Below are 22,306 nucleotides of genomic sequence, written 5' to 3'. Positions count from 1 at the left end.
CAACCATAGATCCATAACACACACAATCAGTCAGTCTAAAGGCTATTTATTGATAATTAAGGCACAGTGGTTTAGCAACACAGTGCTGATATTGGAACAGAGGAAACAGTGAAGACTTATTTATGGCTTGTCAGTAAAGGGGCAGTAGTGTGGTTGAGGGCCACTCTTATGCTGGTTAAAATCAAGTAGGTTACATTACTTTTTTTGAACAACAAATATGTACACATATGAATTAAACAGTTTACCAAATACTAGCACAGATACAAAGCTTACTTTCACATACTATTAAAACATGTCAAACCTTAATATATCACCCAGTGAACCCCATCATATTTGAATTCCTTAACGGGAGTAAGAACTCAGCAACAAAATATGGTTAAATTAGCCTTCTCTTACAGAAAACGTTGACGTTTTGCAATGACTAAATGTTAATCAATGCACTGTGCCATTCATTGATGATGTCATCATTCAATATTCAGCTGGACAGCAGTGCAGTAGTGACCTATGTACCCCTGGAGAGAGCTGCACTGCTTGTCAAATCCAGAAACGTGAATAATAAACAGAATGGAGTCTGATTAAACAAACAAACCAGAATCAGACTAAAAAATCACAATCATACTAGTTGCAAACCTCTTTGGTAACAAGACACATGCATTATCACCCAGACACAAAAATATACCAACTATATAACCCAATATACTTTTTCTCGATCTTGATCTATATGCAGAAAATTGCATTTCAAGAATACTTCATTGCTTTTCCCAGAAAAATGTCATCATAAACACTGTGTTACAACTTTTGTGCACAAAAATAAGGTCACTTCAGTTTAATGTAATGCAGCCTGCACACTGTCAAAACAGAAAACAACAGGTCTATATTGCTACATTCGCAGTGCAATCATTTCAAAAAGGCACCACACAAACAAGTTAATACTCTTTCCCAGCTACATCTAACCTCAGTTACCACAGTCAGATGTAATAATTACATTTATGCTGAACACTGAATTATCTAAAATCACACAGCTTTTATTTCCTTGTCGTTGAGAAGCCAAGCCAAATGTCAACATGTTACGCTTGTCGTTCAGGTTACACTGAAGCCAAAGGCAGAGGTTTTTTTTGCAGTAAGTGATGATTAAGAGTATTTGCTGAGAATGTTTCCAGTTGTAACATCCTGCACAGTCAGTTTTAACTTAAATATACCACCTTACAACACCTTAATCACAGCTTTCCTGTGTTAGAGAACAGTTGATTTCAGGTTTAATCTCTCTCTTTTCTTCAACTTGAGCAATCTGGAGATGCTCAGTGGCAGTTTTGACATTTAGGATGGCATTTCTGATTGTTGATGTTGCAGCGACAACCCCCACTGGTGTCTCCAGGACCCTTGGAAAGCAAAAAGGAGGATTTACAGCCTTTTTGAATGGTAACTAATAATTAAATAAAAACTAAAACTCCAGAAAGAACATTCATATAAAAAAAAAATGCAATGAGCAAAAAAAGGGAATATTTCTTACCCGTGGACCCCAGCGGGGCCCCCTGGTTACCCAACAGATCTCAGTGTGACAGACAGTGCAACGCAACCAATCACATCCATCCCTCTTCTGCACAATGATGCTGCACTGGGGGCAGTGCATTGCCTCTCCTGACTGCACTAGAGTCTGTTTGTGAGAAAGCGAAGAGTATGGAAAAGGTAGGTGCCAGCTTCTGTTTGATCTGTAAGCACTTCAAACACAAACTCCATCTCTGGATTGTAACATGATACAATGTATACTGTATTTCTACATTTACACATGGACTGGCTAGTCATAGCATGGAGAACTGGAAGGATCGTTAGCTTCCTGCCTAACACCGATTGATGATCACTAGTTTGCCACAGTAGTCAGTGTTCTCAGGCAGTATTAACATGGCAGACTTTGTAATCTTTGGATCATGGGAGAGAACCTAGAAACTCCACGCAGAAAAGCACCTGACTGGGACCTGTGGATTTGAGCCTGGGCTCTTCTTTCTGTGAGGTAGCAGTGCAAACTACTACACAACCATGCCACCCATAAGAAGATTAGTTCTTAATGACAATAAGCATTAGTTGCAGTTGGAAACATAGTTTAGAAAACAGTTCAAAAGATCCACTTCCACCCACTTCAACAGTAAAATCATACAGTAAACATTTTCAATGCAGGACTTTTAGTACATTTGTGCTAAACTCCTTGTAACTGATAATAACAATAGTAGTATTAGTAGTAGCAGTAGTATATATAGTATATATAGTATATATATAGATTTTTTTTCTTTTTCTTTTATTTTTACAGCTCACCTTGAGTAGATGGGTTGTCCTCCTTGCGGCAGAGTCATTTATAGCACGGGCTGCAAGATCATCCTGGTATTGTTTACAGTTCATTCCCTCATGGATAGACTGGGGAGAACAGAAAAGCATTTGTTTCCTTAAACAGCAGTTAACATGAGGTCATCACATCAATTAGTAACATGACTTCTTTCAGCTGTGTAGTTTCCCTTGCTTCTTTCAAAGAACTTATTATCTTTGACCAAATGATTAGTGCATGCTTTAGGCCCAGTTATAGCCAGCATAAAGCACTGGATAAAATCATCATTTGCTGTGAATCATGTGAATACCATACCTTGCAAATCAGGCAGTTGTGTTTCCCACAGACAGGACAGTGGAAGACATTGACTATGTCCTCATACACACACCAGCCTGCACAGTCTGGAGTAGCACAGTGATAGCTGCCCTCACATCGAGACTCTGCCACTGACAGACCTCTCTGCAGCCAGCGCTCATACTCCTCTGCTGGCACCAGCTGTTAAGCAGAAAGGGGAAGAAAAAGGGACAGAAATAGTTAGAGCTAGTAATGCAAGTTACATATTATAATCATAGTTACAAATATCAGGGTGACACAACAGCACCTAAATATGAATTCAGATGATCAGGAGTTTATACTTACTATACACAAATCACAGGTCGTGCCAAAGTATACACACTCTACTCCACACTAGCTAGTTTTTTTAGGGCAAATATTTTATTTCAAGCAGCTTGATTAGCTGCGATTTCAATATTCAGTTTCAGTTGTGGTTATATGGAGAACCCAGCTAACCGTTACTCCACCACAGCTGGAGCAGCTAACGGCTGTTCACAGGGAAAGAAACCAAATACTGCACTGAGAACAAGCAGCATTCGCTCTAGCTTCTCAGCTGGTTATACAAGTGTTGAGTGTTTTCTTCTTAGGATGCTGATGCTTTTACTAACTTCTAATACACCTGTAAGTACTGGTGTATGAGAACACTAAATATTTATTGGTGAAACTCACAGCTCTGATCTCCCGCTCCTGCAGGGAGCAGGTACAGGAATATGTGTCATCTCTGTATGGACAGGACACCTCAGGCTCCTCACTCAGCATGATGACCGAGCGCAAGCACTCTCTGGGCAAATACAGACATGGAAAAGTCAGAATAATGAGAAGCACATGTGAAAAAAAATCCAACTAATTTCCTACCCTATGAGTAGAAACACTGAGGACTTTCTATGCTACACGTTTCTTTCTCTAATCCCGCCTCGCCCTTGACATAACATTAATTCTTCACCAGTTCTGAGTATTACCTGCAAAAACAGTGGAGACACTCCCTCAGCAGGACACCCTCTCCTGGCTGCAAGTCCACATAGCATATCTTACAGTCCACAGGCTCTGGGTTAGGCACCAGGTCTTGGCCATCCATCATCACCAGCCGAGCAAAATTCTCCTTGCGCTCCTCTTCCCTTGCCTGAGATGAGGGGTGAAATTTTTGAGAGGGTTATACATATTACCCAAATTACTTCTGTTCAGTTTTTGTTTATAAAAAAAATCTAAATTGGTATTGCATAACTATCACAGGCTAAAATTACAATGTCTCCCTCTCTCTCTCTCTCCCTCGCACACATATGTACAGGCATGGTTACACATGCACAGACACACTTTATCGATAAACATTTTATTTTTCTATGTTTCGAAGAGTATATACAAGTGCAAAATTAACAAACAGGGTAATACATTCAATTTAGTGGCAACCACTGCCCACGTTCTGAGTTCATTAAAAATCCACTCAATGTTACAAGTCAGCAGTGATTATGATGATACAGCTAGATGGTCAATACAAAGAGAATACATCATTTGCAGTTTTGTCATTACAGCATGATTGATAATTATTGTCCATAGCAATTTGTTTATTTAACAACAAAAAAAAATCCATGTTTGTCAGATTAAAGGTCAACAATGGCCTCTGAAGTACAGGATGGTTACCACAGCTATATTTGCACATTTTCATCAAATGTAAATTCAACTGTTCTCCTACAGTGTCTCTACTGTAGCATATCAGACAAAACAGTGGAGCACATGACGTACCTGTACCACCATCTATAGTGCTTATTTTGCCAATACTAGGCAAAAATAAGGCTAAAAAGGTTTCACTGGTGCCAGTGCATTTCAAATTAGTTTTTTAACCTACATTCAACTCATGACAAAAATAACAAAGTCATATGCTGTCAATTCAAGCATATATGTAGATGTGCATACAAACTTGGGCTTGTGCTTCATCATGTTATCAAATAGTGAGAGTCTTATGGAGTGCAACAAAAACGGTGCTACACTGTCAAACTGTGAATAAAATATAAATGAACAAGACACTGAACCCCAGACCCTTAGGGGCTCAAAGGGAGCACCTGTCCACAAGGAATCTCCCCAAGGGGATTATTCAGATATAAATAATAATAATAATAATAATAATAATAATAATAATAATAATAATAATTATTATAATTATTATTATTATAATTATTATTATTAAAAATAAACACAAAGCATGTGTATCTGTGTGTGTTCAGTAGTCCTGGTCCAGGTTAAACAGGAGTGAGTTGTTTTGAGTTCCAGCACTCCTCAGCACCTCTCTTCTCCCTTTCTCCTTCAAAGAAACAGAGACAGAAGAGAAGAGAGTCAACCTGAGAGAGCCTGCAAGTTTGAATTGTCAGCTTTGAATCAATTTCATACTTCCCTCTTCTTATTAATTAATTTCATGTTTTGCCCAATTTAGAGTCCCATTTTGCTATTTGCAAATTATTATTTCTATATACCTATATATATATATATATATATATATATATACACTTTTTATATACTTTATATATATATATATATATATATATATATATATATATATATATATATATATATATATATATGGATGAAGCAAACTCGTGTTGCATGCATATAGATGTATGATTGTACATGTAAGCCTGTGGGTGCACAGTATGTTCAGTGAGAGCATTTTCCTACCTTCTGGTATTGTCTGATAGCCTCCTTCTCCTGTTGGATCCGTCTGAGCTCCAGTGCATCAGGTCGGTATCCATCAGGGATGACATAGCTGTCAGGGCGATTTGTACTGCAAATCTCACAGCCGGGCCGAGTTGGTTTGTTAATGTAAGTGCAAGACGGGCATGACCAACCCTAAAACACAGATTAGCACTTTTATTCAATCACCTTATTGACCTTTTTTATTTGAAATGGCACATTTTATTACGAGTACTAACAATTTCTAACATTGGGTTACCACCATAAATGCTGCTGTGCATTACCTGGGTGGAGGCTGTCTTGGGGCACAGTGCTTTATTGAGTTGTGGCATCTCTAGGTTGATGAGATCTTTGAGCTCACTGATGCTTCCTTGCTCTGACCCACCTGAAACATTGAACACAAAACTTGAGGCAATAAGCAAAAAATAACATCTTTACACATTTAACCGAGAAGTCGTTGCTTTGGTTGAATAAATCCGTTCTACAAAACTTTATCCTACAAAACAAAACTGTATAACCATAGCCTGGATTAGGCTGCTTAATAATGCATTTAAAAGCAGAATACCAGTAAGGGCAGATGCACAGACTGAGCCTATTAAATCCTATGCACCCTGCAGGAACTAAAGAACAATTACAAAACTGGCCTGACTGGTATGAGCACCTCATGAGCAAAAATAGATGTTCAGATATTTGTCAGGTGAACAGTCAATAGTTGAAACATATTCAAACATATAGATACAATGAAAATAAAAACAAGCTGTGCTAATGGTGGCAAGTGAGCGGTCTAATTATTGAAATATTTGACATAGAGTATATGTATATGTAAACTCCAAACATAACCACATCACTCTAAAGCCTGACACTATTATCAGAAATAGATGTTACTATAGATAATGGTTTAAAGGAAAGGACACAGGCCTCTAATAACAAATTGCCCTTACTTGCAAGTGAGGGAAACAACTGCAGTTATAAGAAACTTGAGATACACCTTTTGTCACAATCCACAAAACTTTCTATAAAAAAAAATCCATTAGAAATAGGTGTGTAGAGCTGCATTGCTAAAAGCAATACTTTATGTTGAGAGTTTTTAGCATGAATATAATACATGGCCAAACACATATAAATTGATCTATTGTTACAGTTATTACTGTCATTACTGTTCTGTTTTATCTGTGTCAACAACACAAGGTTCAGCTACAGCCATAAGTGACAACTTACAGGGGGTAGTTATCTACTTATTTTTACTTTAGTGGAATTAAACTGTTTATGATATTACTGGTAACTAAAAGGACTGTGGTGTCGCTCTGAATAGATTGGACAAATTTCCACTAACTAAATCCCAAATGCCAACTGTACAACAAAAATTATAACTAAGAATGGAAACATTTTCAGAGGACTTCTAATACATTTTTCTGCTTAATTAAAATGTATTTATTTGTTTATCACCATAATTACGTATAAGATGAAACTGTATTATCTTTTCCTTAAAATATATGTGTTGTTCGAAACAGGTCTAATCTCATATGTGCTCTTTGAAATTGAAAATTAAAGCAGTGACATAAACAAGTGTTACAAACCCACCTATTAATCCCATCACTCACCAGTGTTGCTGCTGATGTGGAGTCTAGGAGGCAGAGTGGTGTAAGGTCTCCGGTCCTGAGGTGTGGAGCTGTTTGCAGAGGTAGCAGTGAGTTGAGGGGTGGGGAGCGACAGTGATGTAGGACTGAGGAGAAGGGCGCTCTCCTGGTCCTGCTGGAGGACTTGGAGCGTCAAGCGAGCATGACGTGCTGACAGGAGGTACAAGAAAGCTGTGTCACCATCCTGCCGAACACCATATGAGGCCAGAGTGCGCTGGTCAGTGCACAGGCACTGGCCAATCACCCATCGCTGAACCCATGGGTGAAAGCCGTACTCTAGAAACATCTGAGAAGGTAATAGAAAAAGAAGTGCAAATGAGCAAATGAGAATGTCAGCAAAAGAGAGAAATACAGTATTAACAGGCAAAATAATGATACTGTAACAGGAAAGAAGACAAGGCTTAGACTTTAGACTAACTTGCTGTTTCAGTGCTGCAGTAGTCATTTGCTGGAAAACTTTCACAGTTACACAACAAGTTGAGGAAGAATCTTCAACTACAACAGCCAAACTGTAACATAAAATGAAACAGAAGCTATTAGACAAATTCTATACCATATTTAATATCACATTTCTTAAGCAAATCACCACCAATCAACAATGTTTTGAAATGTCAAATATAATTTTTAATAACCATGTTCCTACTTGATTTCAGTGTCTTCATAGTCTCTGGCAGAGGGCTGGATCTTGAGCGCAGCACGTTGTCTGGCGAGCGTGGCAGCAAAGAAAGAAGCAGATTGCATGTCACCTGCTTCTATGGCACGGGTCAACTCTATGCAGGTGTCCTCTACAGATGCATACATACATGAGACATGAATAAGAAAACACTGGCAAGCAAACATACAGCAAGCAAGTCAAGCATGAACAGAGGTTGTTTCCATACCTCCAAGCAGCCTCTACGGCGCAAATAATAATTCAGTGAACTAAGATGATAATTAAATGAAAGATTTTCAGTGTACACACCCGTTCGTTGCAAGGATAACGTGTTCTGAAGATGAAGACCATCCAGGGGCTGTTGTAGGCCATCATGCTGAGGAGGGGTGGCTAGAAATTAAAAATGTTGAAAAGCAGATAAAGACTTTAGTGTAGATAAAAAACAGAAGGACCTGCAATAAACATTCAACTTTTTCCTATTCTACAATGGACAATATCTGTTGTTAAACTGTGTTCTATCACTATCTCCAGTCTGTAATCTGTAACAATTAGTTTTGAGTAGAACACCATGAACAAGGTTGATGTCTGTTGTGACACTGAATTAACTATCTGAAGGAGTTATTGCAACAGCAGATCATCAGTAGGGTAAAACTAAGCTGTCTCTTCATGGTCACCCAGGGACCTTATCTCATCTACTGTATCTAAATCTGAATTTTGCTACTTATTATGCTGTTTTGTACATTTTTTGTTCTACTTGTTACTCTCAGTTTGAATGTCAGACACATAAAAAACACTCCAGGTCTCAGAAAGAAAAGAATCTCCCATGTCTCTTTCCTAAAGGTCCCAGCTGGTTAGGCCTGGTTGGCTTACAAAGGGAGATTCCCAGGGAAGGTTCTTAAAGCAGTGCTTTCAGCTATATTAAGATAGCGCTGGGTTTGTGTTACAGCTCCAGCAGCTCTCTTCCACAGCCATTCATAGCTGTAAAGTGCACACTTGTGTATGAAAACAGATGAACAGAACCACCAGATCACCTCACTGTCCACATCACCACACTTCAATCATTCCGGGTTTCTCCTTTCACTTGTAACTCATCTGTATTATGATGTCAACCCAAAGTGGTTACATAAGCTGGTTTATTATTGCCAGGTTAATCATTGTCCAGACACACTCAATGGCTACTTTATTAGGTACTGTAATAATCCAATACAGCAGCTCTGCCATGAATTCTAATTTTAAAAGGTTATAATTTCTCAGTTTCTGTTGAAACCGATAATTTTAGTACAGGTTTGAGGTCATAGTTTTATATTAAGAGCTGTTTCTATTGTTGTGCCTCACTAATTTATGTAAGTAAAGTGGCCAAAACATCATAAACACCTCTTGTGCAGTCCAGTATGTATAATAATGCAATAAACATATAGCTGGATTGTGTATTGGTAAGCTATCCGCTGAATTGGATTGCATTAGATTTTACAGGAGTAGATAATAAAGTGACCAGTGACTGTACTGTATATCTTCATTGTATTTAAAGTTTTCTCTATCTTTCACCTGTCTTTTCTTTAACATTACTTACATGTACATATTATTGAAATTCCCTCTCAAGCCAAGAAATTAAGCTTAATTACAGTGGTTGGGATTGACGGTGGTTATGTTTACAAGCAACCATGGCTCAGTGAAAAGCTCATTTGTTCAAGTAAATGAACAGTGCTCACATGACCCTGATGCAAGAAATGAGTCAGTCTCTTCCCTGCCCCTCCTCAGGAAATGTGTTTTGGATAAGATGGGTGACTGACCTCTGTGTGCTTCTCTCAATGACGACATAACCACAGTAGCCCACTCTTGGGCCTCCTTCTCAGAGCGGAAGTTGAAGCTGATGCGTTCATGTGGAGGGGCTACCAAGCTCAGCTCATGACACTTTGGTGACTTGACTTCATAGTTTACAGTCCTCAAATCAAACTCAGTGATGGTCTGCAAGAAAAGTAAGAGAAAAGAAGAATGATAGCAGATAAGGTAGGAAGAAAGCAATAAGGTAAATGGATCATAGCGTTATACCAAAAAGGCAATTATATGCGTCACTACAGGCGTGTGCATTCACCTGTAAAAATATTATTGTAATATTCTATTATAGTATAATAAACTAAATTGACTGTTATTCATGGGTATTCAGTGTTATTACTGATAGTATTGTGTGATAAGTTTGTTGATATGAGCAGCCTCTGACTGGTTTGTAAACATGGCAGAGGTCTACATAAGGCCTGTAAAGTGTTAAGGATCAATTGGAGCCCACGATAAGTGTTTTTCCTTAGGGCCCCCTGGCAGGTTAGGCCAGCCCTGATCACAAGCCAGAACCCGGTGGTGGTTCCACTTGGTTTTATTACACCATATTACACCCCACGTACTTTAAGGAAAACCTTTGGACCACCAGCCTTCTTACTACAGCCTGTCTTGCTGCTGTCAACCCACCATGCTCCGGCCAGTCCCGCTGCTGTCCTGCAGCGACAGCCGGAATTCCCCGGATTTCCCCGGGTCCATGCTGAGCTGCAGGCGGAGTGACTCATCAGCTGCTCCCGGAAGACACAGCGGCCGAATCCCAGAATGGCACACCGACACCCGGACCGACATGAGGACCGTGTGGCAGCCGAGTGGTGGCGGCGAGGCCCCGTAGTGAGCGGGGAGGGCGGCGGGCTGGTCCGGCGTGCAGCCCGGGGCGTGAGTCCAACCGCCTGAACTCAGCGACATCCTGCCACCACACTCATGTAGCCAGAAAACACCCCCGCCGGCTCCGCTGGCTTGTTGACCCGCCGTCCCGCGCTGTCCCCGCCGCTGCTTCCAGTATCTCTCAGCGGTGTTTCTCACATCGCAGCCGGCTGATGAAACTCATCGCCGCTCGTCTACTGAACGTCTCCCTGACGGCAGGAAGTCTGTCAACAGTTTGAAACTAGTCCGAGCTGGAGGTTTCACTTCTCTTTTCACGTCTTCTGCGTTGTCACTAAAGCTGCGACCTCAGATAAGATGAAGTGCCCTTTTAAAGCTGCGGAGCAGCGACACTGTCCTGTCTGCGGCGCTGGATCCGAGCTTGTTGAGATAGTTTCACTGAGTCGCGCTCATGTTTTGTTATTGCGTATGCGCTCTGTCCCTACTGCGCACGCGTGACTTGTACAGTGACGTACGCTATTTCAATATTCATGAAGGTTGTTGCTTTTATTAGAAGCAGGACAGACCTGCTAGGTTGGCTTAATATTCGTATTATTTATTTAAGATCCTCTGCCCACGCCTCAGATTAATGTTTAATGCCTGTGGTTTCAATCCAGTGCAGTAGAGGCTGTATAGGTTTATGTACAAAATGAGTTTGTACAAACATTTGACCACAAAGGGGCAGCAAAACGTCCCATACTAAGTATACTCTTTACTTGTTTGGCTGTGTCATCTGTGACACAAACTAATGGCATATCAGGAAAAGTTCCTGAATGACATTTTCACCTTTTTCCGTTTGACCTGTTGTTGTCAGAACGTGTTCACTGATATGTAAGCCTGCATGCATAAAGGCATTTAAACTGAATTTATTATCTTTTCAACTATGTAATAATATGAGATCAAAACATCAATGTTGAAGTTCAGTGTAGTTTCCATCAACGCTGACTTGGGGCCTTTATTTCACAGAGATTAGGTTCAGACTGGAATCACCACCCTCAGTTTGATAGTTTCCCTCAAGAATTTAACATCAATTTGTTCATTAAATTGTAAAGCATTGTAAAGCAAAACTGTTTCTGTTCTTGTAACTACTCAGATTTGAGTTTTGTATATATATATATATATATATATATATATATATATATATATATATATGTGTGAGATATACATCTTTGAAGAACAAATAAAACTGCTATCTAGATGCCTTTTGTTCTGAATGAAACAAGAAGGTTCTTCAATGAAATTACTACATTGACTTGCCAATTGAGGCCTTATTTTAAAAATAGGGCAAACCAAACATGGTAAATTAATGTCCCGGCCTACACACTCCATAGGTCACGCACTGTGGAGCAATTAACAAAATATACTGTAGCACAACAGGGCAGTGATTTAGACCACAAAGCTGACGTAGGTCAGGCTGTTAATCATTCTACAAGCAGGACTTCCTCAGTTACTCGTCCATTATTCCTACACTATAAATTTATCTCTATGATGAGTTCTATGTATAGACATGTCTGGCAGGCATGGCAGAAAAGGTACAATGGTAAATATCTGGATAAAAAAAAAAAAACACTTTAAGAGCTATTGCACAGCACATGCTTTGATCAGTTACACTAATAATATATAATATGTCTATGTTTTATAAAATGTGCATGGTGGTGGAGTGAGAAACCAAATGATCTCATAGGTCAGAAATCTTTTTTTCCCTGCTCTTTTTAGCTTAATTTGTCTCGAAAATGCATTTATTCATTCATTAACCCAAGCAGGGCCAGATAAATTGTTCCTGAATGCATCTCCTGGACAGCACCAAGCCTTTCACACCTGCCTGTGACAAATTTGCTTCATTATTTACAGTTTTCACATCCTCAGGTTGTTATATTCTCATTACTGCAGCCATACTCATGCTTATGATCTCAGTGCTGCCGCAAGGTGAAACTGTGTGCACATGCATACACACCTGGACCGTACACACTTGGACACATGTGTACACCCATTGGCATATGTGCAACACAGGACATTAACATTAGGGATTCATTATATATGTATTATTGGCAAGTACAAAGGACATGGCATAAATTCATATGCACATGCTGGATATATAACATTCAGTATCAGCTAAGGTCAATGTGTTATAAAAACTTCAAACAGAAAACAGAAAAGCCACAGCAGGTGAGCCGTTTGTATTTATAATCTTTGTTTTTGAAGCTGTTTGTTATCAAGAAAGTTCCTAACTATTAGTTTCTGGTTATAAAGCAGTGTGTTCAAGAATACATGGAGGCTTCTGCAGTAGCTGACTGTGTCCTGCCTCGTAACTTGTGATCAAGCTGATTGATGAAAGGTTCATCAAAAACACCCACCAGTTCTGGATCACTGTGCGACAGACAAACTTGAGCTGGTGGGTCTCCCCATGTTCATTAATTTAAAGTCGTCCACATGTCATTGACTGGCTGATGGACTGCTCTGCTACGTGACAGACATCAGGGAAATTCCAAAAGCAGACCTGCTTTCTCAAAGGAATGAGGGGGTTTAAGAGGTTGGAAGGAGGAGAGGGGGGAGTGATGCATCCTGCAGTCTGGGATCACTGTGTGTGACTGACGTTCTTGATTCATCATCCAACAACCTCCTGGCCAGCCTGGATATATAAGGTGGAGCACACCTGCTAAACAACAACGACTTCAGTCCTCCTTCAACTGACCCAAGCCTGTTACCAAAGTTGCGGGTAAGAAGCTGTTATTTTGGATTGGATTACATAGACTACCATCAGGTACTATAGGTTACATGTTTATTATTATTATTTTATATCTGGAGATATCAGGAAGGGTAGTGCAAACTCTAACATTAAAAACTGTGTGACCACAATTTTAATAGGATGACAAATTACAATGTAGTCCCGGTATGTTTTTACAGACTTAAAATAATATATACAATTTCCATATAATTCTATAAATATTTTATCTCAGTGAAAGATATTTCTACCTCTAACTGCGACCCTGTGCTCTCTAGTGCCTTGAGCGACTCCACGCAGGATGCTACCCGGGAGAGCGGCTGATGTCCGGCGCTGCGTCCTGACGAACCGCTGGCTGCCCGCAGCTCTGGCGCTGCTCCTCCTCCTCTCCTGCAGCTTCAGCAGCGCTCACAGCACCACGGTGGAGCACGACTTCCACATTGTCCACAACGTCGACAACAGAAGTAAGACTTTATTTTGGTATCGTGACATGTTTATTTTTGTTTACTGGATTTTGAAGTTGGTCAGGGAAAATGTAGAGAGGCAAGAAGAGGACTGCTGTGTAATCTGTGTCTGTTGGATGCATAGTTGAGGACGACTTTCTCTCACTTTCGCTCATCTATTATTTCCAGTTATTCTTTGTATATATATTTTCATGCGGAGTAAATGTACTTACTTAAACTACTACCAGAATTGAGTTATGTTGTCAGTAAGTTATAAACCCACTCATACACATGTAGTGCATGTTAACGTTAATAGTTTTTAAAGACAAATACTTAAACTCAAAATAAGGGCATGTGTCAGGTACAGCCCACAATTTATCAATAATGTATCTTATCGTTTAATCTCTTGTATATCGTCACAATTCACAACATTGCATGGTTAAACATCGTCATTATCAATTTGCCAATATAATATATATGTAAATATACTTAAATACAGGGCTGTATGTGTATGATTTGACTTCTCCTAGATTTCACTTTACTATGACCCTTTCCATATACTTTACAATTCTATTTTATTGCTTAGTATTACAGTATATTTGATCCCTTTATGTAGCCTACTGTGCACATTGCAGTGAAAAACCTCAAAGATAGCTTGAATGGCACAAAATGGTCTGGTGAGCACTGCTTCAGTATCTGTCATTAAAATGGATAATGAAATAATAAATGGAGAAATTAGTCATGGAATCTCATGTTAAAATGTATTTTTTTCATTTTACACAGCGTCAACCTAATAAATAAAATCATAATAAAATCATTTAATTTTGGTCTTGTACTTATGATCATTCCTTTATTTTGGTTTTCTCATTTTCACCATTGAGTGTGCACCAAGATTGTCCCTTACATTAATTCTAGTCTCAGACAGAGCTGGTAATATTAAAGACGTGCTTGAACATCTTGATGTTCTTGTTTGGTGGTCAGGTCCGGAGATAGACCCATTCTGGTACGTGGGACGCGGGGTGAGACCCATTGGACGCTTTGGGAAGAGGCAGAGCACCGTGGAGGCTCTGGGCAGCAGGGGTATGCAGCCTGTCGTCAGGATGGTGGAGCTGCTCCTCAACAGCCTCAGAAACAAGGAAAACCTTGGGAAAGTGCTGGACGGGGAGGACGGGGATTGGTTACCATGATGACATCTCAGTGTCTTTGTTTTTTTGTTTTTTTTTTATCTGAAGGTTATTTACTCTTTCACTCTAGCTCTCAACTGTATTTCTCTCTGGTGTCTGTTATGAGGCCTTGGCTCATAAGATCCTTAATAAAATCCATCTCTAACTGTATCTGTACATAAAAAACATATTCTATATTGATTAATAAATAAGGATGTGGTGATTAAATGTGTGCTGACTCTCGTTCTTGCTCAAAACAAAAATGCCTTTCAAAACAGAGCTTTTTAAGTTTGCAAAGTTTATTCATTTTGTAATACTTTTTTTTCTCAGAGTACTGTGGCACATAGAGAATCTGAATTTTTTGCTTGTTAATATTTTCCCCAACATGTCATATGGATTGCAACAAACAATTGCACATAAAAGTGAAAGGCCCACCTGTAGAGCTGTGCACAGTGGACCTCGTCATAGTCATTCACACTGGATTTGAAGAGGAACAAAAGTTATATAGTTTTGTTTTTTTTTTTGCTGTGCCAGTCTTATAATTTCTGGTCACAGTTACAGTAGCATGTTAGACTTATTGTGTGAATCCAGCCTTACAACTCGTGACAATTATACACTCTTGCACACAACACTGAAAGATTGATCAACTATGATTGGGCAATACACACATTATTCTATATCATATCAATCTTTTCACACACATATACATATACTAACAAATTCTGTCATGGGATATATATATTTTACATTAGAAAAATACAGGATACTGATGATTGGACCCTTGTAGCTGTGCTTCTCATGACAAAAGTTTACATCAAATTGATAAAACCATAAACATGCTTTTATACATCGATACCGGTAGAACAAAGTTGACAAGAGTACGGGCTCACTGTGCAAAACCAGAGATGCGAAAGGCTGGGATGAAAAGGTCGCAGAGCCTTCATATAAGATCGTCACACCTCTCACTTCAAGCTGTCTAATGTGAAGTCCAACCCTGCTCTTAAGCTGTAGCCAAAGCAAACATGGCTAACTCATATTCTAACTAATGAAAGTGGTGACAGAATAAAAGTGCGAGAACCCAAAAAATGAAAGGCAGTATTCTCAAATCTAGTGTTTAAGGAGGACAAACACAATATGAATTGTACTAGCGGTTCCAAAAATGCCTTTTGTCACCTGTGTTTTTGTAGCATTGACCATCATCATTACTGGCAGAAAATCAAATGGTAAATGCAGGCATACACTAAAAGCACTTTGAGTTACCACACACGAGACAGTCTGATAGTACTGACTGAGAAGGGCTCCTTTGAGGAGAGAATAAAGCCTTTAATTTGCAATAGTACTCATTTCAGTGGTATTGCATAAAAATGTTCAGTAAGTACAAAAATAAATTGCTTTTAACAAAATCATGGTTTCATAGCATTTGTTTTATAGCCCATCAGACTTCATTATGTAAAAATCTTTACAAGATTTTCTGAAAGCAACACAAAAGTTCAGACATGACCCAGTGAAGGGAAAACATGAAAATACCTTTTTGTTCAAATAAAAGGCCACGTTTGAAAGTAAATGAAGAAAAGAGAGAAGAAGAAAACAACTTTTAGCTGAAGAATACTGCATGAGAGAACTCACAAAAGGACCGGACCACAGCTGAATGTCAGACCTATGGAGGTTTATGTTGAGCTCAATCTGAGTTTGGCATTCAGTTTTATTCAAACCTTTTTCTTTTTTCAATGTAAAAGCACACTGCTTCTACATTAAGGCTGTAGTGTAGGTTTACCTAATAACCAGTTCTGCAATTTCTCTTCTAAATAAATGGTAGATAGCACTTTCCCAGTAATACATCATTAATATTGCCATGTATTAAAGAAACAAATCAACATTTTGGAAAGTACAGTCATTTGCTTTCTTTCCAAGAGTTACACATCCCACTCTCATGTCTGTACACTAAATATGAAGCTAATACCTGCAGCCAGTGAGCTCAGTTTAAAGGCTGAAAACATATTGAGTGTAAATTGTATTTTTTATTATAGTCTAATTGTTTAGCTGTTCACCATAATAAATTAAAATGTGATGTGGCAATGCTGAGTTCAGAACATGTTTCTCTTTGATCCAAACGGTCAAAGAAATCAGTTATTGCAGTTTAAAATAAATGAACGTACTGTAACATGTTAGTGAGCATCAAAGGCGCAGGTAGGCTAATTATACTTGGGCTAACTGATACTCATTTCCAGTCATTATGTTGTGCTAAGCTAACCAGCAATTGGCTGTAATGCAGCTTCTTTATATTTAGTGTATAGATATGATAACGTATGGATTTTCTCATTTACCTCTTATTAAGAAAGCAAATTTCCAAAAATTCTCTGTTTGTTTTAGGCTGTTCAACTGGAATGACTTATTCATGTCCATTTACTGCCATCTGGCAATTTTAGCAAAAGCAAAGGACAAAAACTTTACTTGGAACACTATGTCCTGGTAAGTGCATTAATGTTTAATTCGTCAAAGGGGTAACAATCATCCTCCAATGACGATCATCATCCAATAGCTGTGTGAGTGAAACCTGACATTCATTCAAGAAAGCTCTGAAGGGGCTTACAGTATGATTTATCATGCCATTCCATTTGGTGAGAAAGAAGACGCAGTATAAAACATGGCTCAGCCTCTTTTCGCGACACTGAATCACAGAAAATTTCACCAATGATCTTTTCACATCTTCATTGTACATTAAATCACAATACTCAAACAGATAGAAAAAGGAAATGAGAGAGTTTTGCTATGTCTGTACAGATATTTAGGAGTCGGGTCATGAGGATTGTTTGCAGATTTTAAGGCAGATAAACTGACTGTTAGAATAATCCTTGCTTGAAGTACAGTATTATGCGCATGATGAGGAGAATAGAGTGGATAAAAAGGGGAAAAAGGGAAAGAGCCAGTCATTTGAGGTGTCTGGCTGACACGATACTGTGCCTGGGTGAGGGTCTGAGAGCTTGGTCACAAAGGGCAGGTGTTAGCCCCTGCTTGTCCTGGAGTTGGAGACGGACGCTAAGTCAAGGCACTGGATGAGAGGGGCCCCCGTCCCTGGGGCTCTAACATGGCCCTGAAGGACTCATTGTGCTGCCGTCACTATGGCCGATTCGCTTTCATCTGCTGCTCTGGCTCCAACTTTTCTGAAATGCAAAAAAAAAAAAAAAACAAAAAACAAAAAATACTAACATTATGCAAAGAATCATGCTAAAAAGAAATGTCATGCAAAAAGCTTGGGCTGTCCAGAAAAAGAGAAACTATCAATAACATATAATTCAAATGAGCACAGCTGACTGATCTAAAATGCCTTCCTGGCTGTAAATTTAGAGCATACTCTATAATGGAAGTGATAAAAGGGACACTCTTGAGCTGGAATCAATGATATGATTACATGTCTTGGTCAGTGATTTGGCCCCATTGTCCGGTGTGCTGTCTGTCTTTGGAGCCATGCTGAAAAAGCCACCCTGAATCAGAGCTATTGTGTGGATGCTGGTGAAGAAAAAAAGAAAATAAAGAAAGCGCCACAGAAAAAGGCCTTTCACTACGATGAAAAGGAACAGACTTCGTGTTGATTGATAAAACAGCCTTATCCTTCTGTACTGTGCGTGTTTCCATTTGGCTGCTTTACGTCTAATGGAGCTTTTTAGTTACTTAGTCCCTTTCTGGCAGATGTATTCACTTCTACATCCATTCAGCGGCCAACCTCTTCTTTCAGGACACGGCTCAAAATGTGTGATGTTAACTGAAGGTAAATAAAAGTGTCCCCTTGTTTCTGTCCCATCGTCCATCTCTAGCTTTCTCTGTTTCTCTCAATGCATGTGTATACGAGGCAGCAGTGTTTGTGGTTGTAAAGGTGGATTGTTGCAGAGCACTGTAAGTCAGCACAGCATAGCACACTCATTTTACTTTTGCTTAACTTCTCGACTGATGTATAATATGTGGGTAGAACATCACACATCTTTTCCCTTATTTATCCATATCTAAACATCATTTTCAAGTCTGACATGACTGAAAGTGTGAAATGATTCTGTTCTAACTATCACAACTCACGTAGATGTTAAGTGTCAGTCGACGTAGACAGAAACTCGCTGATATAAAACTAATTTTGCTTGAACTTGAACAACTTTTTAATTTTAGCTTTAATTTAATAATAGGCGCTAAACAGACTGTGCTCAAAGGTACAATTTAATGGATAAATAATTAACAACATTTTCAAATCTATTTTCAAAAAGCAGACATTTTACTTGTCACACTTTGCAAGACAGTGTTCACTTACATCAAAACAGCTGAGTCTTCACAGTTTTAACGATATCATTCCTCGTCAATGAGAAAAGGAAATGTATTCATTTTTGTGTAACAAACTTTCACTTGTGCAAAATAAACTAGTTAGGTACCTTTTAGCGGAGGTGCAGGAAGCTTCCTCCTTTGATGGCGTGATGAGTCCAGGGTTTGAGGCTGCAATCAGAGAATTTGGATTACACACTTCAAAAACAATAAAATACACCATCATCATATTTGGTCCCAGAGAGATATGTCTACGGGAAATGTGTGTGATCTTAGGGTCATTAAGATTACTACAGGTACGTGTGAGAGTGGTTGGGGAACATGAAGGGCAGTGAGATACCTTAGCCTTTGGCTTGTACTTGGAGAAGCGATTGCAGACAGCCACGTTCAACCCAGCTGTTTTCAGAGCCGATATCCTGGCCTCAATGTTTGATATCTTAAAGAAGAAAAGGATTTATTTCACAACATTCATGCACCAATTCTGTAATCTCTGTTCAGTTGTCGTTAGTAGATAAAATGAAATTTTTCAGACACCAGTTGTGTCTTCACATGTCTGTGTCCAACAATGTCCTGGTGTGCAAGTGTTAGCTGAAAAAATTCAGATTGAGCTAGAACACGACCCCAGTACTGTATGTTGGGGTGTAACAGAGTTGTTTTGGGAAAAAAACTCCAGTACCTGTAGCTCGGACTGTTGGACCTGAGCGGCTGCCGTGGCCACCTGGTCCTCCAGAAAGGACAGCTCTGTGTCCGTGGTACCACTGCTAATACTGCGGGCACACTGCTCCAGGTCCCCAAGTGCTCCCTCAAGACCATACACAGCACCAGCAGCCAGGTACACCTGCGTGGAGAAAACGAGTTATGTTTTCAGTTTATAATAATTAATGCACCAGTTACTTTTAGTATTAAGAGGGAATTCAGAGTGAGGTTTAAATATTGGACTGTCGCTGCTGTCTAGCTTACATTCTCCTCAATCTTGGTCAACCTCTGATCCAGCCTGCGGGTCTCAGAGCTGCTGGAGATGGGAGAAGCGCTCATGGACTCAGACAGAGTATAGTTCTCACCTCCCGCCTCACCAATGAGCTCCTCTGTAGCATTTAAAACCTTCAGCACCTCTGTAGTGATGCTGCAGAGAGAGGCCGCTGAGTACTTCTGCTTCATTTAAAGAACACACAGACACAAAACCAGTGCAGCTGTCAGTAATTAACATTATTCATCCTGAAAGGGTTCATGTGAAAACAGCTTAAAAAAGCAAAAATATTGAATTTTCATGAAAAATGGTGAAATCAATGAAAAACCTCTTGAAAGCTTATGGGAGAAAAATAGAATTAATACACCAGGAAAAATAAGAGCATGAATAGAAAATCTATAAACACCACATTAAGGATAAAACAAGGCCATACAGCAATTCAGTGTAATGACATAAATCAATAGTGTATTTCCAACAGCACCTCAATCCCATGTGCCTAATCAGTTGTTTTGTGAACACACAGAACTGCACATGCTTGACCTTTATGGTGCAGGACAAAGGGAGATAGAAGGCAAAAAAATAAAGTAGAGGAAGAAGGAAGCAGGCAGAAGGTTTCATGATAAAGTCAGTAGAGTGATTAATCCTGTGTTTTTTAGGCTCTAAAGAGTGAAAAGAAGATGCAGATTAAAAAAAAAAAACGCCTTTTTTCTTATATCTTTTTAATCTACAGCCAATTTCAAAAAGTCATCTTCTCATGAAAGCACTTAAATGCACAACCGAGGAATCAGGAATTCAATCTGGAATAAATTTTCAAAAAGGGGGCAAATTTTAAATGAAATATAACTGTAAATAGATTTTACAGTATGTCTATTGCATAAATATACATACAGTATATGCAATTTTATCATTTTGCTTTTGCTAAATAAAGATCAACCTATTTTGTGAATGTGTTTCCAAACAAAGTAGTCAAAAAAGTGTTGTTAAAGGTCACAGACTGAAATTATTAATTTTGGAATGGATCTATTCTCACGACCTATGAATGCCTTAGAAATACTAATAGAAAAAAATGTGATTTTGTTTCATTTTCTCTGTTAAATGGAACAGCTTGTTTATCCAAATCTAGGCTCATTTTCAAATTTAGGCTGCCTGTGGTAAATAGTAAACAGTGGTGAAGATGATGTGCATAGAAAGCGATGTTCTTTTCCCCTTAATTAATGAAACCAGAGCAAAAAAAAAAAAAAGAAAAGGAAAAGGTAGCAAGAAAAGAAATGTAATTCAATAATGACTGAATCACTGGCTGAAGCTTTGATCAGCCTGATCAGAGGGGTATTGATGTCTCTCAGCTACACAGACAGTCAGAGAGGTAGTGTTCTAGCTGGTGACAGGAAAAGAAGGATGGAATAAAACAAAACGAGGCAAAGTGCTTTGGTAAATATAAGGTAATGGGTGAGAGAAAACAGGACCTCTTATCTTGTTTTAAACACCATTTAGTGATCTTAGAAAGAGCCGTATGTTATGGGATATTGACTTAGGCCGATCGATGGAAATATGGATGTTCTCTGTCTGTTAAGAGTTCTCATCAACAAAGAACCAGGCCATTACCATGTAGATCAAATAGACACCCATACACAGCCCAGTACTTGTGGGGCTGATAGATAAACTTTTCTAAAAACACTGGATCACAGATTTAAACAAAGAGGGGTTCATTTGTAAAACAAGAATAAAATGACACTCAAAACCCTTGTTCTCTGAAATAATAATAATAATTTCCGAAGTTATCTGTTATTATCAGTTATTATGTGTATTATTATGTGTATTCAATGTGTTTAAATATTCTAATATAAAAATTGGCTCCAAGTAGGCTGCAGCCATAGACGGATTAAAAGATACGAGGCTCCTTTGCACAGACATGTCAAAAGAGTAAATGATAAAAATGTGTTTTCTGGAGCATGTCACATGTTCCAGACTGAATTACTGAGTTTGGTGCTAATTGTTGCTACATGTTATATTATATATCAGTGTTGTAGCCTGCTAAAGTACAGTGTGTAAAGGGCGACTTCACAGATTTGTAACTCGCCTCGGTCTTGACTGAAAGTATAAATGGTTTTTCAGTTCTGATGGTACAACTCCTGTATTACGAGAACCAGATCGCATCATCAGAACGGAAAAAAAACCTTTGTACCATCAACCAACACGTTTCTTCTACAAATGCCTGATGTATGAAATGTATATTAGAAAAGCACAACGTGAACGATAAGTGAAAAAAACAAAACCTGCAGATTATTCAATACACTGTTAGATATTTAGAAATGTAGTGATTTCTGGTCATATACCTGTGAAGTTCCTGTGGTCTGAAACTGTGTAAATGAAAATACGAGTGGTAAACAGCTTTCAGGGTTTTTT

General features: G+C 38.9%; 3 protein-coding genes across 7 annotated transcripts in view; 1 reads left to right on the top strand and 2 right to left on the bottom strand.

Moving 5' to 3' along the window:
* Positions 1–30: 30 nt before the first annotated feature.
* Positions 31–10,767, bottom strand: shrprbck1r (sharpin and rbck1 related). Its single transcript, XM_026363340.1, has 14 exons — positions 10,076–10,767; positions 9,406–9,580; positions 7,925–8,005; positions 7,607–7,748; positions 7,382–7,472; positions 6,928–7,249; positions 5,611–5,711; positions 5,312–5,482; positions 3,607–3,767; positions 3,317–3,428; positions 2,630–2,809; positions 2,308–2,406; positions 1,511–1,654; positions 31–1,379 (listed from the first exon to the last, which is right to left on the bottom strand). The coding sequence occupies exons 1-14, from the start codon at positions 10,349–10,351 to the stop codon at positions 1,299–1,301; spliced, it is 2,136 nt and encodes a 711-aa protein (XP_026219125.1). The 5' UTR covers positions 10,352–10,767; the 3' UTR covers positions 31–1,298.
* A 1,760-nt stretch (positions 10,768–12,527) lies between these two features.
* On the top strand, positions 12,528–14,775 carry prlh2 (prolactin releasing hormone 2). 2 transcript variants are annotated; one of them, XM_026363691.1, is made up of 3 exons: positions 12,528–13,022; positions 13,307–13,492; positions 14,453–14,775. In XM_026363691.1, the coding sequence occupies exons 2-3, from the start codon at positions 13,330–13,332 to the stop codon at positions 14,656–14,658; spliced, it is 369 nt and encodes a 122-aa protein (XP_026219476.1). In that variant the 5' UTR covers positions 12,528–13,022; positions 13,307–13,329; the 3' UTR covers positions 14,659–14,775. The 2 variants fall into 2 exon arrangements, with proteins under 2 accessions (XP_026219476.1, XP_026219477.1); XM_026363692.1 differs by lacking the exon at positions 12,528–13,022 and having other exon boundaries at positions 13,281–13,492.
* Positions 14,776–14,978: 203 nt separating this feature from the next.
* Positions 14,979–22,306, bottom strand: part of myrip (myosin VIIA and Rab interacting protein) — a 41,709-nt gene continuing 34,381 nt past the window's right edge. For 2 of the 4 annotated variants that reach the window (XM_026361443.1, XM_026361444.1), the window contains 5 exons: positions 19,897–20,088; positions 19,613–19,774; positions 19,277–19,372; positions 19,047–19,107; positions 14,979–17,795 (listed from right to left, as the gene is read on the bottom strand). In XM_026361443.1, the coding sequence (XP_026217228.1) occupies positions 17,752–17,795; positions 19,047–19,107; positions 19,277–19,372; positions 19,613–19,774; positions 19,897–20,088 (555 nt within the window). In that variant the 3' untranslated portion in view covers positions 14,979–17,751. The remainder of the gene's footprint in view (positions 17,796–19,046; positions 19,108–19,276; positions 19,373–19,612; positions 19,775–19,896; positions 20,089–22,306) is intronic. The other 2 variants (XM_026361445.1, XM_026361447.1) reach the window with 1 other exon arrangement.

This window comes from Anabas testudineus, chromosome 2 (assembly GCF_900324465.2).
Source record: "Anabas testudineus chromosome 2, fAnaTes1.2, whole genome shotgun sequence".
Taxonomy (NCBI): Eukaryota; Metazoa; Chordata; class Actinopteri; order Anabantiformes; family Anabantidae; genus Anabas; species Anabas testudineus.
The sequence above is the reverse complement of the archived record's forward strand: the minus strand, read 5'-3'. Positions and strand labels throughout refer to the sequence as shown.

Coding starts and splice junctions, on each gene's coding strand:
- prlh2 (XM_026363691.1), top strand. CDS start 13,330: ATGCTACCCGGGAGAGCGGCTGATGTCCGGCGCTGCGTCCTGACGAAC. Junction 13,493..14,452: donor CCACAACGTCGACAACAGAA/GTAAGACTTTAT, acceptor TTTGGTGGTCAG/GTCCGGAGATAGACCCATTC.
- shrprbck1r (XM_026363340.1), bottom strand. CDS start 10,351: ATGTCGCTGAGTTCAGGCGGTTGGACTCACGCCCCGGGCTGCACGCCG. Junction 8,006..9,405: donor ATTGAGAGAAGCACACAGAG/GTCAGTCACCCA, acceptor TTTAATTTCTAG/CCACCCCTCCTCAGCATGAT. Junction 7,250..7,381: donor CTGCAGCACTGAAACAGCAA/GTTAGTCTAAAG, acceptor TTACCTTCTCAG/ATGTTTCTAGAGTACGGCTT.